Source organism: Priapulus caudatus, unplaced genomic scaffold (assembly GCF_000485595.1).
Source record: "Priapulus caudatus unplaced genomic scaffold, Priapulus_caudatus-5.0.1 Scaffold70, whole genome shotgun sequence".
NCBI lineage: Eukaryota > Metazoa > Priapulida > Priapulimorpha > Priapulimorphida > Priapulidae > Priapulus > Priapulus caudatus.
In genome coordinates, this window is record NW_014577131.1 from 752692 (window position 1) to 768413 (window position 15722).

The 15722-nt window shown below is 42.5% G+C and overlaps 1 protein-coding gene across 1 annotated transcript in view; it reads left to right on the forward strand.

The window, feature by feature from the left end:
* Window positions 1-15722, forward strand: part of LOC106821360 (sodium-dependent phosphate transporter 1-like) — an 87635-nt gene that overhangs the window by 2437 nt on the left and 69476 nt on the right. Inside the window, exon 2 of the mRNA XM_014826122.1 lies at window positions 11407-11508. Coding sequence (XP_014681608.1) covers window positions 11407-11508 — 102 coding nt within the window. The remainder of the gene's footprint in view (window positions 1-11406; window positions 11509-15722) is intronic.

A 15722-nucleotide genomic window follows, 5' to 3' on the forward strand; every position in this document is an offset into this window, starting at 1 on the left:
TAATATTATCTACAGTATCTAAATTTGGTCAAAAGTGATATTTGTGATTTTGTTTAGCGCTAGCGACGATTCTTTAAATCTCTATTTTTCACAGGCAGCCGATATATAGAGTATTATTTCCCACTTTATACGCGGAAAATAAAAAGGTAACCAAATAGTCTTTTGCCAGGAACAGGAGAAATTATAGTGAATTGGTCTAGATTATTGAATCGTAGCCAAACGCATTTTCAGTTACTATATCTTCACCCTAAGCTAATCTATCACAACCAATAACAATATTCCATTTCTCACGCCAGCGGTTACTATAGCAGAAAATCAGGATAACGTGCCTTTACTGTGCCAGGCATAAAAGCAGGATCGTACCCGCCAATCGACGCGTACTACTACAGATTAGTCCTTTTTTTAAATGTTTATATTAGGTATTCTCTTAGTATGGAGTCCGTGCATTACGTTGCAATGCCAAAAAACTGCATTAAGGACCCTTGATATGAAGGCAGTTGGTTATTAATTCCGGTGGAGGGCGCGAGATATTTTCGTTTAAGATGCAGGTATTGGTTTTTCTCATGCCAACGGCACACATTTATCTGTTCATATTTAATATTTGGTTGCCTCTAGACCTAATATTATAGTAAGAACTTCCTTAGGCCTAAGCTTCAAGGTGATGGGCGTTGTCATGCTATAGCTATCAGGGACTCTTATACGCACGCGTCCACGGAAAGAGGGCAGCACCTGCTCGGGCAGTAGTCTATGATATCTATAATTACGGTAGTGAATTAATTCATGTACGCCTGGTTATATAAATTTATATACGTACTTAAAAAAGTACCGGGCCGGAGACTAAATGAACAAGCGTTACGCCACTGTGATGTTAGTTGTTACCGTTGCTGATATTATTGAGTATTATATATTCTATATTTACGAGGGGTTTTATTGCCTCCTTTCCAGGGGTATAATGCGCCGCGCAGTAGTAGCACAGTGTTGAACTCTTCATCCCCCTATATGGCTGATATGCCACTACGTAAGCACACATAGATGGACTCATTCACGCACCCACCCACGTATATAGTTTTTACTCGAAATTGCATTCGCTATAGCAGCTAAACGTTTATAATAAATGCGTTTGCGTTCAGAGTTCCAACAGTTGCAATTAATATTATATACCACCGCCGACCCGTGCTGATTTGCTTCTGGAAATGAGCACATAAGTTATAAACTATATCTAGGGAAAACGACGTGATATATTTACCTGGTTCAATATGAAATGCCAATAATAGACCTACGTATACGTATATAGGTACGGTACCCCGACATTAGGAAAGTTTCTATTATGTATGTATATATATATATATATATATATATATATTTATTATATATAGTCTATGAGCGTGAGCTATAAATGCGTGTCTACTGCGTTTTGTAATGCGTACTCATACATCTGAATTTGGTGTGGTAATTCGCTTATAATTACGCTTGGATCAAAAAGTGTAAATAATCGAAAAACATTCCTTCCCGTATAAGATTTTATAATTTAATAGAGATGCAGAACGGTTTTTCCTATAATCATTACATTCTAATTCTCATTAATCTGTATCATCTACATGGTCCCGATTCGCACGCAAGTTTTGTCATGAACTAGCGCCCTCTTTCCAGAAATCCACGTTGCCACTACTTCTAGTAGATGGGTCTTCCACTATTTCAAAGTACACACCATATTTTCTGGATAACAGAAGAACAAGGATCCAGTCTAGAGCACTGGCGGTTTTGCAATGCATTGCTTGGCCATGGCAGCATTCGAGCTTGATTCGCGTCGAGCGAATATCGGCGCAGCACTCCTTTCAGTACTTCATTGATGCTGAAAGTTCAAGTCTTCTGTCTACTTCTAGTTACGTTAGTGAGTATATATATATTTCCACAGGTGATTAGTTTATCTGTGTAACATTTTCTGTGCTTCGGTTATGATTCATCAATTTTTTTTTTATGTTACACTATGCTTCATGATAATCGTATACTTGTTTGATGAACGTTTGAATGGAAGAGTCTCCGCACATGCAGCGTGCTATCCGCTTTCATTCTGTTCGCCCGCCAAGACCGCGCGTGCGACAGATGCTCCCGTGTGTTAACATCGCTGCCATAAAATAGTGACATGAGAAAGTTTATGCGTAATAGCGACTGTAAACAACAAGCTGTTTAATTTGCGCAACGGTGTTTACTAATGGGAGTAAACTCGTTGGTAATTCCGTTTTAAAATAAACTTCTGCCACTTCAAACCCTTCTTTCATTCAAGTGTTCAAACACACTTCAACTTGCTGAACTGGACTGAGTATTTTTTCTATTTTAAAGTTCAAAGTACCACCTCACTCAGCTCGCCTGTTGTGCAGGGTTCTTTATTCCGTTGTGTTCGGGATTGAAAGATACAATGGCTTTTTAATTAGGGTTCGTCTCCTGCTAGCGGAGTGTTCATGAACTGAAGTGACTCGAATCACTAGCACCTGTACACTGCTGTGAGCACGCGCCACACATGTCTGGCTCAGGGATGAGAGAAGATGTCCTAGATGAGACCGGGACTACTAGAAGAGAGCGTTGCCAAAGGAGGTGTTTGACCCGAAGTGCTGAGCGCGAGGATCTTGCGCGCAGTTCCGCGGCAAGGCGCACAGGCGGACCGCGGGAACGTCCTACGACAGTATGGCAGCAATGGCAGCTATCGGATTCCGTGCGCCGAATGCTGTAGGCCGGCGCGACGCATTTCATATTGTGCCAGCGAACCAGTCCACAATTTTAGCGGGGACACAGAAAAAGGGCAGACATTTGGATCGCGGTGAACAGTAGTTCACTTTGTTTTATAAAAACTAATGTCTGCTGTTGTAACCGGAGGCTGTGTCATACCGTCCCCGAAATCACAGAAAAGACTGGACGAAATTTTCCGCGTGTCGCGAACCTTGCCCAGTAATGAAATGGCCATCGCAAGGACAAGCTATATATATCTGGCGACTCTCTCCCACCCTCGATTACCCCATCGAGCTGACTAAGCCTAAGCACGAGAGGTCGGAACGCGAGATATGCGCCAGTCTAGTGGGCTATAGGCTGCGCGGCAGGCGGCGCAACTTTGCTTTCCAACTCCGTACGAGCCTCGCCACTTGGAACGTTGCCAAAAACGTTGCAGCGTTGCGGCAGGCAAGTTGCGGTCACGGAAGAGCGCCGGTAGTGTTCCTGATTCTGACAGAGCCATATTCCATTACTGGGCAAGGTTCGCGAACGCAGAGAATATTTGTCACGTACTTTGTGTGGATTTTCGGCAATGACACAGCTGCGTTATAGCGACAGAGACATTATGTTTTTATAACAAAGTGAACACTGTTGTTGAACGGAGAAACAAAAGATGGAAGCTGTTGAATGTGTATCCGTGCTGTGAACAAGTTTCAAATGAAGTGAGCGTCAGAGGCGAATTTGGCAGCACGCTTTCCTACCTGCTATATATATTAGTGTAACGGTGCAACAGTCGCGCCGCGAGAGCAATGGCCAGCGGCAGCGTATGTTGGACGTAGGATTTCACGGGAATTTACAGGAAACTCGGCCAATATAGGTCAAAGAGAGTAGGCCTATGCTATAGAAACATGAAGAAGTGTGATAGTAAATAGATTTCGTATTTAGTTAGCATTATATTTTTTATATTAGTAGGGTACTAAGTAACGACTAACAGGAGTTGTCATATAGTAGACTTACTCAGTGCTCGAAATAAGAAAACATAGTGTTGTCTGGGAGCACCCCGGCATCAAATAACGGGTTGTCGTCCAACAATGTTTCTGATTGTCCAAAAAAATCCCAAATCTCCTATTCTTCAATCAGCATACATAATACTATAATCAGGAAAACACCCAAAAACAGATGGCGTACAGGATTTTTTTATATAACGGCGGCGGCAAAACAGCCGAACTGCGCAAAATAGTGGTATGACTTAATATTTCACTGGAGCTCCTCCGCCCTCCCTTCCCACGACCTACCGGCTCCCCTACCTCTCAAGCTCTGCGCAATCTTTGTTTTGGGGCGCCATGCGAAACTTTAAGCGCATTTATTGCCTGCATTGGTCTCCTGCCTCCAAATATGTATATTGTTCAGTGGGGCGGGTCTAGGATTCCAAGGAGGTGGGTGAAAACAGGCCGGGGGTATTGGGGTCCTCTCCAGAAATTTTGGCAGAACTGCTGGTTTGCTGGGGTTCCAAATCGAGTTCACGCTCTCATCACCATGCAGAAAACCTGACATATGATATATATACCAGTGTTGGAAATCCAGCAGCTGGTCCCATATTTTTATATTCTTCACTAGTTAATTCCGATTAAGATTTCTGATGACTTAGAAAACAATCTGCGTTTGAAGTATGAAACTGAACATTCATTAGTGCCAAGCTAAGCCTATACAGTTGGTCTGGCATGGGATTGAATTGTCAGTCTCAGCCTGCAAAATATTGTGAAAGCAAAACGGGTTTTATAACATAGATTACAATTGGGTACCACGCGTATATATAAGATAGCCGAGTCGGTTTTGAGTTAGTGTAGGGTTAGAGATAGGGTTCTTGGTTGTCCACCGAGCAATGTCTCAGACTGTTAGGTTGTCCGACGCAAATTCTGGTTGTCTCGGACAACCTGGACAACCGCTTATCTTCGAGGACTGCTTATAGTACGGTACCAGTTTGTCATTATTAGCTCCTGGTAGTAACTAGTTAGCTAGTACAGATAGCTCCTGTGTACTAGTAGTACTTGTACTTAGTACTAGTACTAGTAGTCCTTGGTACTTAGTAGTACTAGTAAGTACTTACTAGTAATTAATTTGTAACATGATACTTGTATAATAGACAGTATTCGTAGGTGTGGATACAATTCGATGGCTCGTCATTGGGGGAATGTGTTAGGATATCATATATATAAGGTTGCCTGGTAGAATCACGAAGCTTTCCAGCGTCGGAGCACTCCGGAATTGTCACGTGAATTCTTACAGCGAGAACACTTACAGTTCAAGCTTCCCCTGTTCAACAGTTTAAGGCAACTTCTGACACCATGTTGAAAATCTTTAGTTTGATGAGCGAGTCGTAACTATGTAGCAGAGATACAAATAGCAGATTAAGAGCTGCAAATGAACATAACTGTAAATGGATTTATTACGAATACGGAAGACATGTTGTATTGTTCCTTTATATATTCGGAGTGCCTGCTAAACTCAGCCAGTCAACGCTATGCTATGAGCCGCTATATATTGTTCACAATGTGAAAAACAACTCCGTTATTACAGCCAAAGAATGCGCGCCCTTTAAAAAAAAAAATAAAAAGTAAAAAAAAAAAAAAACCAAAAAAAAGCTGAACAAAGCAATTGTGAGGCATTTCATAGGCAGTCCTCTCCTAACTGGGTAGTGCGGATCCCTCGTGCAATGGGCCAGAACTGCTCAATTCCAGCGATAAACAGGGTCACTGGCTTTCCGCTATACCTAGAAAGGACCCCGAGCAATGGGGTTTGGGAAGAGGGCAGCGAAATGGAAAAAGTGGCGCGCTAGGGCGGCCCGTTTGAGCGGCTTCGCGCGGATATCCGCGCCTGGCAAGATTGTCGCAGTCCTAGGCCTGGCTGTCCAGGTCCTAGCGCGGTTCCAGCCACGCTAATCTTATTCCCAACTAACATGCATCCTATCCAATCATCGTACTAGCACATGCATCTCTATCTCGCTGAACCCAACTGTCTCGCGTGCATCACTTGCATGCGCAACATTTTATGGTATTCGGACTTCCTCACATAATCTTTATCAAAGGCCAACAATCCTGGAATCGGAATAAGAGCTCATCTTTTTTAAAACTTAGCTCTATCATCTATGTGTATTAAAGCCCGACCAGGCTGTGGTCTAAACGTCATATATATTTATTATGATTAACACAGCCTGACAATCTCATCCAATTGGATAATCTTGTACCTCTACAAGAAACTTGCCGAATCAATTACGTATATCCTCAATAAATATATCAGTCTAAGCCATTCTGCCTTGTTTGTATCAAGTATAACGCTTCCACCTTATAGTATTCCAGCGTCTGTTATTAAACTATACCTCAGTTTCGGCTGTGCACAGTGTAAAATTTCAAGCAGGCCAAACTTAAATTTCACCTTTAACCACCAACCGCCATGTTTCCACTGCGCTATCGTTTCCGATCGGAGTGCGGGAAACCCTGAAACAAATGACATAAAAACATTTATCTCTATAGCGTGCAACTCGCGATGGCTGCGAGCATAATAAGCATCATATACTCGTATATATATATAAATATTAAAACAGTTGAAAAACCAGGAAACATCAATTCTACAACTACGCGTGCATGTATCTCTGCCGAGCAGTGCTTCAACTCAATAGCAAGACTCACGCTCACTTCCTCAATTCCACGTATGATGAAGATGCACGAATTCCCAGAATTTCTGTCAGGATAAAGCGAGCCGGGAAATGCTAATAACTTGTGGTTATTATCGTCTAGATGTACGTTCGGCGAATATATTTCCTGGCGTAGTTGATAAGGGAATAAAACAATATATATATATAATGCTATCAGGTAGGGAAGCTTGTGTCGCCGCGAGCATCGAGTGTTAAAGTCCTTACTAGTTATTGAATGCCAGCTACACGTTAAAAATCAACAATATAAAATTCTGCTCAAAATTGAAATGGAGACTTGAGAATGTTGCTTCAAGTGTTATAAAAGTCTTCATATCTAGATACTTTATGCCATAGGCTTTCTTGCTCACAAATCAATGTACTTACAGCTCTTATGTGTTTCAAAAGGGCTGTGCCGGGAGCGAGAGAGAAACACGCTGTACACAGATAATAAGATTTACAAGTACTTATGGGATGGTAATTTTATATATATATATATGAAACAAATTGTGGTTTGATTTAAATGATACAGGTCACCTCGAACTCACGTGGCTCGCGTACTAGGGCTCTAGCATAAGCGGGGGGGGGACGCTTCTGCGTATGTGACTCGCCGTGAAATGTGTTAGTTGTCCAGCCTTGAGGATCTTGATTTGTTCTTTGCACACCTTCTCGTTAATTTTTTGCGCGCTTCTTCTGTGTTGCAGCGGTGATGGCTTACGCGTTGGACGCTCCTGCATCTCCAATCGCATCGCTCGGCGGAGCGTACCTATCAACAAATGTCAGTGAGAGAACGTTCATCCACGTTAGCATCTTGCGCTTTCCATGTCCGAACGTCTGAGGTAGTACAGGTGCAGCCTCGTTAGACGGCCAACCACTCACGTCCTTGCGAAGCTGATGCCAATTGACGGCCCCATTGCTAGAGGAAGCCACCAAGACACCCCCTGTTCTGCCGTGTAATTGCGTATAACGTCCAGGCAACGCTGCTGCTTGGGCCAAAGAAGCCATAGTGCGCATTCAGAGCTGCGAAAGTGGGAGTCTTGAGACGTGTATGTGCAAAGCTGCCGAGGATAAAGAAGTCTTAAGATCTGCGATAAAGTAGAGAAAGCGTGACGAGCGTGGTCGTACGGCTTATGGAGGCGAGAGAAATATTAATTTCTCTACGTGTGCATTTAGCTCTGTAATATATTTTGAAGCTACGGAATACTGACTATGCTGCCGGCCACCTCCAGTCGCCGCCGAAGCTGCCAAGACAAATACTCGACGACTATGAAAACGCCGCCGCCCAACTTCGCGCCCCCCCCCTGGTTCGCTCGCGATCGCGTACTGCGAAAAACGTACGACTGCGTCGGGCGAACAGCCGCTCGTACAAACAATTTTCAGTTGTGCCCGCGCCCCATACTGCCCCGCTGCACTCGTAATCATGTTAGATGCAAGCGCTCTGGATCGTCATTGTCCGGATTTTATCATCGCCCTTTGCTATCGCGTACGGTGGGAATGCGGTCGCTAACGATTGTGCGAACTGGTTTGTTTGGGGAACTTCGGTTGGATCGAGAGGTGCTCACTATGCCGACATAGCGGCATCCTCGCCAGGTGTTTGAGGAACCTCGGCCGTGTTCGTTATCGGTAAGTTGGCGGCACGGTCGGCGTCGAGGCATCTTCTTCTCGTCGATACAGTTACCCGAGCTTCGCGGGCAGATTCGCTTTCTGGACGATCGGCGGATAGGCAATGGAGGAACTGTTAGTGACTTTGAACAAAGAGTGAAGCTTATCAGAGCGCAAACTGTAGCTTTCTTGACAAAGAGTGATCTTTACAAGGAACTATAGTTACTTTGAACAGCAGAGTAAAGCTAACAGAAGGTTAACTATAGTTACTTTGAACAGACGAGGGTGAAGCTTACAGAGGAACTGTAGTTACCTGTTGAAGCGAGAGTGAAGCTTACAGAGAACTATAGTTACTTTGAACAGAGAGTGAAAGCTGTACAGAAGGAACTGTGTAGTTACTTTGTAACAGAAAGTGCAGGCTAACCCCAGTACAGAGCAACTATAGTTATTTGAACAGAGAGTGAAACTTACAGAGGAACTGTAGTTACTTTGAACAGAGAGTGAAGCTAACAGAGGAACTGTAGCTTACTTTGAACAGAGAGTGAAGCCTTACCAGAGAACTGTAGTTCTTTGAACAGAGAGTGAAGCTCCACAGACGGACTGTAGTTACTTTGACAGAGAGTGAAGCTTTACAGACGGAACGTAATAGTTTACTTTGAACAGCAGAGTGAAGCTAACAGAGGAACTGTATTTACTTTTGAACAGAGAGTGTAAGCTTACAGAGGAACGTGTAGTTACTCTTTGAACATACAGTGAAGAGCTTAACAAAGGACACTGTAGTGTACTTTGAACAAAGAGTGAAGCTTACGGAGAGGAAGCTTATAGTTACTTGAACAGGAGGATGAAGCTTAACACAGAGGAACTGTAGTTACTGTTGACAGAGAGTGAAGCCTTACAGAGGAACTGTACGTTAGCTTGAAGCATATAAGTGTAGCTTACAAAGAACTGTAGTTACTTTGAAAGAGAGCAGTGCAGCTAACAGAGGAAGCTGTAGTTATTTTTGAACTAGAGGTGAAATCTTACAAGAGAAATGTAAGTTATTTCTTGACAAAGAGTGAAACTAACAGACGGAATTCTATAGTTACTTTGAACAGTAGAGTGCAAGCGCTCACAGAGGAACTATAGTTACTTTTGACAGAATTGAAGCTAACAGTAGGAACGCGTTACTTATGAAGCAGAAGTGAAGCTAAAACAGGAGGAACGGTTGTTCACTTGTGAACAAAGGGAGTGCTTCAAAGCTAGACAGGAGGACGTATAAGTCGTTTGAACAAAGAGTGTTTCACAGCTACAGAGAAACTATAGGTTATTTGAACAAGGTGAATCTACAGAGAAATGTAGTGTATTATTGAAACAAAGAGGTGAAACTAACAGACGGCAATATAGTTACTTTGAGACAGAAGTGAAGCTCACAGAGGAACTAGTAGTTACTTTGAACAGAAATGCAAGCTACAGCAGGCGAACTGTTACTTTGAAAGAAAGTTGAGCTAGAACAAGAGGAACTGTGAGTTACCTTGAACAAAGAGTGAAACTACAGGCAGGAGACTGAGATTTACCCTATGACAGAAAGTGAAAGCTAAACAGCGAAACTGTAGTTACTTTTGAACAAAGCGAGTGAAAGCTGTAACAGTAGGAAGCTGTAGTTACTTTGAACAGAAAGTGAAGCTAAACAGAGGAACTGTAGTTACTTTGAACAAAGAGTGAAACTAACAGAGGAACTATAGTTACTTTGAACAGAAAGTGAAGCTAAACAGAGGAACTATAGTTACTTTGAACAAAGAGTGAAGCTAACCAGAGGAACTGTAGTTACTTTGGAACAGACAAGTGAATGGCTAAACAGAGGAAACTGTAGTTACTATTGAACAAAGAGTGTTCAAAGCTTACAGAGAACTATAGTTACTATTGAAACAGAGAGTGAAACTAAACAGAGAACTGTCAGCTTACCTTCCTGAACAAAGAGTGTTCAAAGCTCACAAAGTTACTTTGAACAAAGAGTGTTCAAAGCTTACAGAGGAACTATAGTTACTTTGAACAGCGGACAGTGCAATCTTACCAGAGAACGGTAGTTATTTTGAACAAAGAGTGAAACTAACAGAGGAACTATAGTTATTTTGAACAAAGAGTGGAGCTTACAGAGGAAATGTAGTTGCTTTAAACAAAGCGTGAAGCTACTTGTGAAGCTGCGAGTGTCAGTCTGGCAGACTGCAATCAATATCAATCAATTTAAAAGACGCAGCCTCCGAGCCGTGTCTCTTAAAAGATTTGTGATGTTTTTACATTCGAATCTTTAGAACAGGGCTGAGAGACAAAATCCCTCAAACGGTGCATGACTTGTCGTTTACAATGTGCGACAGTGCGAGGAGCATGGCTGTGCATGTGTAGAGTACCCTTCTACTTTTGTCATGAAATTTCACTGTAGTTGTTGCTTACAATCCCTTAAAAGGTTTGATTTCTCGTTTAATCTGCCATTCATAAGGATTGGGCAGCCGTATTTCTTCCAGTGTCAGTTGTTGACCTTAGAACATAATGTAAACAAATGCATGTGCAGGGTCTTTGAATGAGTGTATGCACGGGTGTACCCGTGTACACAGGTAGTAAATAAGGCCAGTTCATTGACCAGAATTACCCAGAGTGTAAACTCCAGTCTGGCAATTTTGTCGAGATGGTGTTGTGCCATGTGTACGTATTTGTCAAGTCCTATCTGAGTTTTGTTTACAATCAGATAAACTAATGCCCAGATTTTCTTGATGGTGATGAGTTATCAAATGCATCATAGCAAGGGTACCTTTAAAAAAAACCTGTAGCTAATAATCTATTTGATAAGTGTATGTCAAGTTGATATCTCAAATAGGTTTGAACCCTTAGGGCTGAGTCATTAACCAATTGATGTAAAATCAATACAGTAGCTTTAATACGCCGACCCCACGTGCACTGCACTCATACATCCACGGCCCAACCACGTGCAAACAAATACGTATACAAATGCATGTATACGCACGTGATTATTTCATTATGGCGATAAATTAAGATACAGATTTAAAGGATAATACTGCTTATACGACTTTTCAATGCCAAATGCCAGATCGTGCACTGTTTGAGCGATTTTGTCTCTTGGCCCTGTTCTACAGAATCGAAGGTTCTGCAACTCTTGTTGGACCATGTTCTGCCAGTATTGCAAGCAATCACACATGGCATTTCAATGGCTGTCATCTTTTGAAGTTAGAGGGGTTTTTATTTCTTAAATATAGCTGGTTAAATATAGATGGTAGATAGTTGCCATACAGCGATGTCGTCTGGACTGATGAAACTAAGCACATGTATTTTAAACTAATATATATCACGGTGAATGTGAGTGTTTAAAGGAGGTTTCCAACATTGCAAAATATTTACGGATATTAATTGGTTTCGCATTTCAGGATCTCGCGTATCTGACACGATACGAAAAGGTATCATAGACGTGACAATATACAATGGCACCGAATCTGATCTCATGGTTGGAGAACTGGCTGCTCTCGGAGGTAAGGACATTTAAGTAGCCAATGACCGTATTAGAATCAATTGGGTGTTTAGTTTCCCCGCACTTGCTTTTAATGGAGAACACTAGCACTGGGGGCTTTCGCTATCATTTTCCATCGGGTGTGTTTTTAATGATGCCGCGTGCAGATTTTTAATCTATGGATCAATAAAACGAAAAAGATTGTAAATCCTGCTCATTATGGTACCCTGGTGTGAAACGAACTGAAAATAAAAGTGCAAGTTTGTATGATGAATGCGAGATACATGTACAGGACATGAATGTGCCGGCTGTCACACGTATATATATATATATAGACATCACTGCTGATGGTGATCACTATAAATAGAAACTAGTAGGAAATTTTGCATCAACTAGAAAAATTACTAAATATCTTGAATAAAATCGAATAAAGCTGTACTTTACCTGAAAATTAACAATAAGGCGTAACAAAAAAAATTGTTTGTTTCCAGTTACATGATTTTTCAAACTAGGGTAGGCAGGCAGGTAAAAAAATTTATTTTGCTGAAAAATTTTGCTGCATTTCTGCTGCATGTCGCAATGTGCAGGGTTATGCTTCGTAATAAATTCATCTTAAATTTATATTAAAGGTCCAATCGATGCATTTGTTGATTTTCATTTTTAAAAGTGGTCAAAGATGTTTGGGGTGGGCAACTATTTGGTAGGGTTGGTCGGCCTTAAGGCTTACGTACGCAAGTTGTATTCGCCCGGATGGCGGCTCACTCATGTCCAGCGGCTTAGCATCCCATAGCCCGCTCTCTCGCACTGCCGGAGGGCCCATGCCCGTGCGCCACATAGAGTGCTTGCCTGCAGTGCAAGGTTGGCACTGCTGCCAGCACGCCCAGCGCTGACCGTTTGCTGCCTCTACTACCGTATGCAGCCTGTTGACCTTGATGATAGTGCTTTGGCTGATTGAAGTGTAATCTCCCGCCTAGTCGCCGTCTCTACTCTGATCATTTCCTGGTAAAAGACTGGTGGTGTAATGATGTGTTATCTGTAGATGCTTATATCCGCTTTGTTGTTGCTTTGTTGCTGTTGTCTCGTTGTTGTTGTCAGTGCTTAACTGTCTTTAATAATGCATGACCGCTCGCACAGATTCCCTGATTTCCCCCTAGAATTGCCCAGAAGCATATACTATATATATATAGTTCTCATCACGCAGCTGCCTGCCGGATCGTTCTGCCAGCATTCAGCAAGGGTGCTAGCAGTATGACGTGATGCATGCCACCTATTCTCCGCAAATAATACATTGCATCTAAAGTTCCCTCGTTAGCCACCAAAGTGCTTTTGCACCAAATTATCGTAGCAACTATCATGTTTTTGGTTCCAAATGATAATACAGATATTAATATTTTATCTAACAAATATTACTTTTTAAACTAGTAATAAAAACGAAGTGGATTGAATGTATCATTCATAAGACTATCTTCAGGTGCCTGGACTAATCTCAGAAGGTTGCTTGTTCGGATATTTATAGCGGCGTTTAGTGGCTGCAGCAGAATTCAAGGCTGATAATACCGGCCCTGCAAGTTGAATAGGAAATTGCTTCATGTATTTGCCCTTCTGGATGCTCCAAATCTAGAAAGATGATCCGTTACACGTCCGTGCTGAAGGCTGCCTGGCCGTGCTAATTGGCAATGAATAGGCCGGGTGCGAATAACGCGGAGTCCGGAGTCCAAATACTCGCCTGATTTACTGCGTACTCCCTGATTTGAACACATACAGAAGTTCGTGTACGGCGACATGCCCTGAAAATTGCTGCGATAGGCTAACTTGTCGTTCCGGGACAGCGGCTCGCAGACATCTACGTATTTTTTCAGCTAATTCCAAGAAAACTTTGGCAACGTGCCACTGCTATTGATCGAATACTTCAAAAATAAGCACATGCGTTTATTGTTATAATATCTTTACATTTTGGAACGCCTCAGACTGCGGACCATCCGCTCATTTTCAGGGTAGGGGTTGCATGACTCCCTTCTTCAAGAGTTAATTTTACCGCGCTGAATTAAGTCCCTGAAATAGATGCGTTGACTTCACAGGTGCGAGTTACTGAAGCCAATATAGAATAGATTCTGGAAAAAAGTGAGGAGAGAAAAAAAAGAATATTATGCAGAATTATGTAACAGCGAGATCTACCACCATAGAATATATAATATGGGGGAGTGGGCGGGTCTACTACGCGTGTTGTCCTGCGCTGTGTATGCATTCTTGCTTTTGTTTTTTCCCTCGCGTTCGTTTGTGTACATGAGCAGCATGTGTTTCCTGCCACTCATTTCGCTTGTTTTTTTTGCATTTGAGCTACGCGTTATCATGTAACTGCTAATGCCGCTTTTATACTGCGCACAGACTTAGCCCGCTCTGGAGCGGATAACTTTAGCTCGGGATAAGTCGTTTTATACTGCTGAAGCGGGATATTACTTTAGCTCGAATAAGTCGTTTTATACTCGCGCACAACTTTAGCCCGCTTCTGAGCGGGATAACTTTAGCCTGCGGGATAAGTCGTTTTATAACTGACGTTGCTTTGGGTCTGAAAGCGGACCTGAACCACCTCATGAGGTGGAATAACCTTTAGCTCGCGCTAAGTGTTTTTCGAACCTTTGTTAATTATCGGAAGCTTTATCACCGCTTCTAGGTCCCGGACCTGAGCGAGATAATCCGCCGGCAGTATAAATGGGGTAGTTGGGGGGGGAATTTAGAGCGGGCTAAAGTCGAGATATCTTTTATACTGAAACGTTAACCTCGGGTCTGAAGCGGACGCTGAACCACCCCACTAGAGCGGGAACTAACTTTAAGCTGCGGCTAAAGGGTGGTTTTCGACTTTATACTGTGGTTTATCCCGCTTCAGGTCCGGACGCTGAGGCGGGATAGAACTCCAGTATAAAAGCGGACATAAGTATCATACATGACGTTGTAGAAGTTTTCAAAACTGTTTGGGGGGGGGGGTAAAAAAAAAAATTTTTTTTCTTGGGGTGTATTATTTGGCTATAAATAGTGAATGCAAACGAAGATGGTCAAGAAGTTCAGGGTGAAATGGCACTGCACTGGCATGAGATTAAATTACTGCTCCCCTGGTGAATAGGTTCACACATTCTGACTTTATTTTTAAAAGCTCATAAATGGGTGCTCCGAGGCTATGTCATGCTTATTGTTGGATGCTGATTTTTTGCTGGACTAAATTTGGGTATGTTTGGCTGTAGCTGGGAAAGACAATGAACTCGGCAAAAGCCAAGGAGTTGAACGTGACTGTTGGCCATGTAACTGCCGGCTCCTGAACGGACATCTCGATGGTCGGACAACCTTTAAAACAAAACAAAAATGTCTTAAAGATTTATTAAATGGAATGTCTTACTTGTAATGTAAGAGCCTTGCGTATACGTGTAGTTAGTTATGACATCCATGAAGGTATTCGTTAAATTAGCCACTTATGTAGATAAGTTGTAAGTGCTGCTAGCTAGTGTTGATGAGGGTCATAAATATGCAAAGTGTTGATAAGCGTTGGTGCAGCTACGACGGAGAAGATTTTGTGCGATTTTATACTTATAATCTTGGCTCGAGGTAAATGTGTTGGAAGGGTGTATTCTGTAAGAGAGCAGCACACACCAAGTACAGGCCTGAGCAGGTCTAATTGTCGCGCCGTCAAGGGTACTGCCGCCATACGTACCCTGGTACTATCTTAATATGCCGGACGTATCATGTCGGCGGCTACTCCACTGAACTGAGTCTAGAGGAGTCGCCTACGCCTATCGCCTAACCCTGAAACGTGCCCTAACCCTAGAACCTAATCCACTAACCCTAACCCATAATCCTAACCCGCTAACCATATCAAATAGTCGACGGCAGGGTACGTTCCGGTATAAGCGCACGATCGTACCCAGGGGTACGTTTCGGGGGGGGGCAGCTACCCATGGGGACATAGGATCCTATGAGCGCCAGGCCATGTGGAAATTAGGTGAGAATTTAAACATTCATTTATTAATGAGGTTTTAATTCACAGCTATAGGGCTATCAGGGTGAGTTGGGCTATTATTTAGTCGTGTCTAATATCATGGCGAATTACCGTGGGTCATGTACATCAATAGTTGCGAGAATCGGTATCGTTGAAGCTTTAAACAAAGCTTAACGAATTAGATAATAATTAGCTTAATTAATAATATTTATAGGCTATTTTATCTTATTAGCTATTTATAGGCTATATTA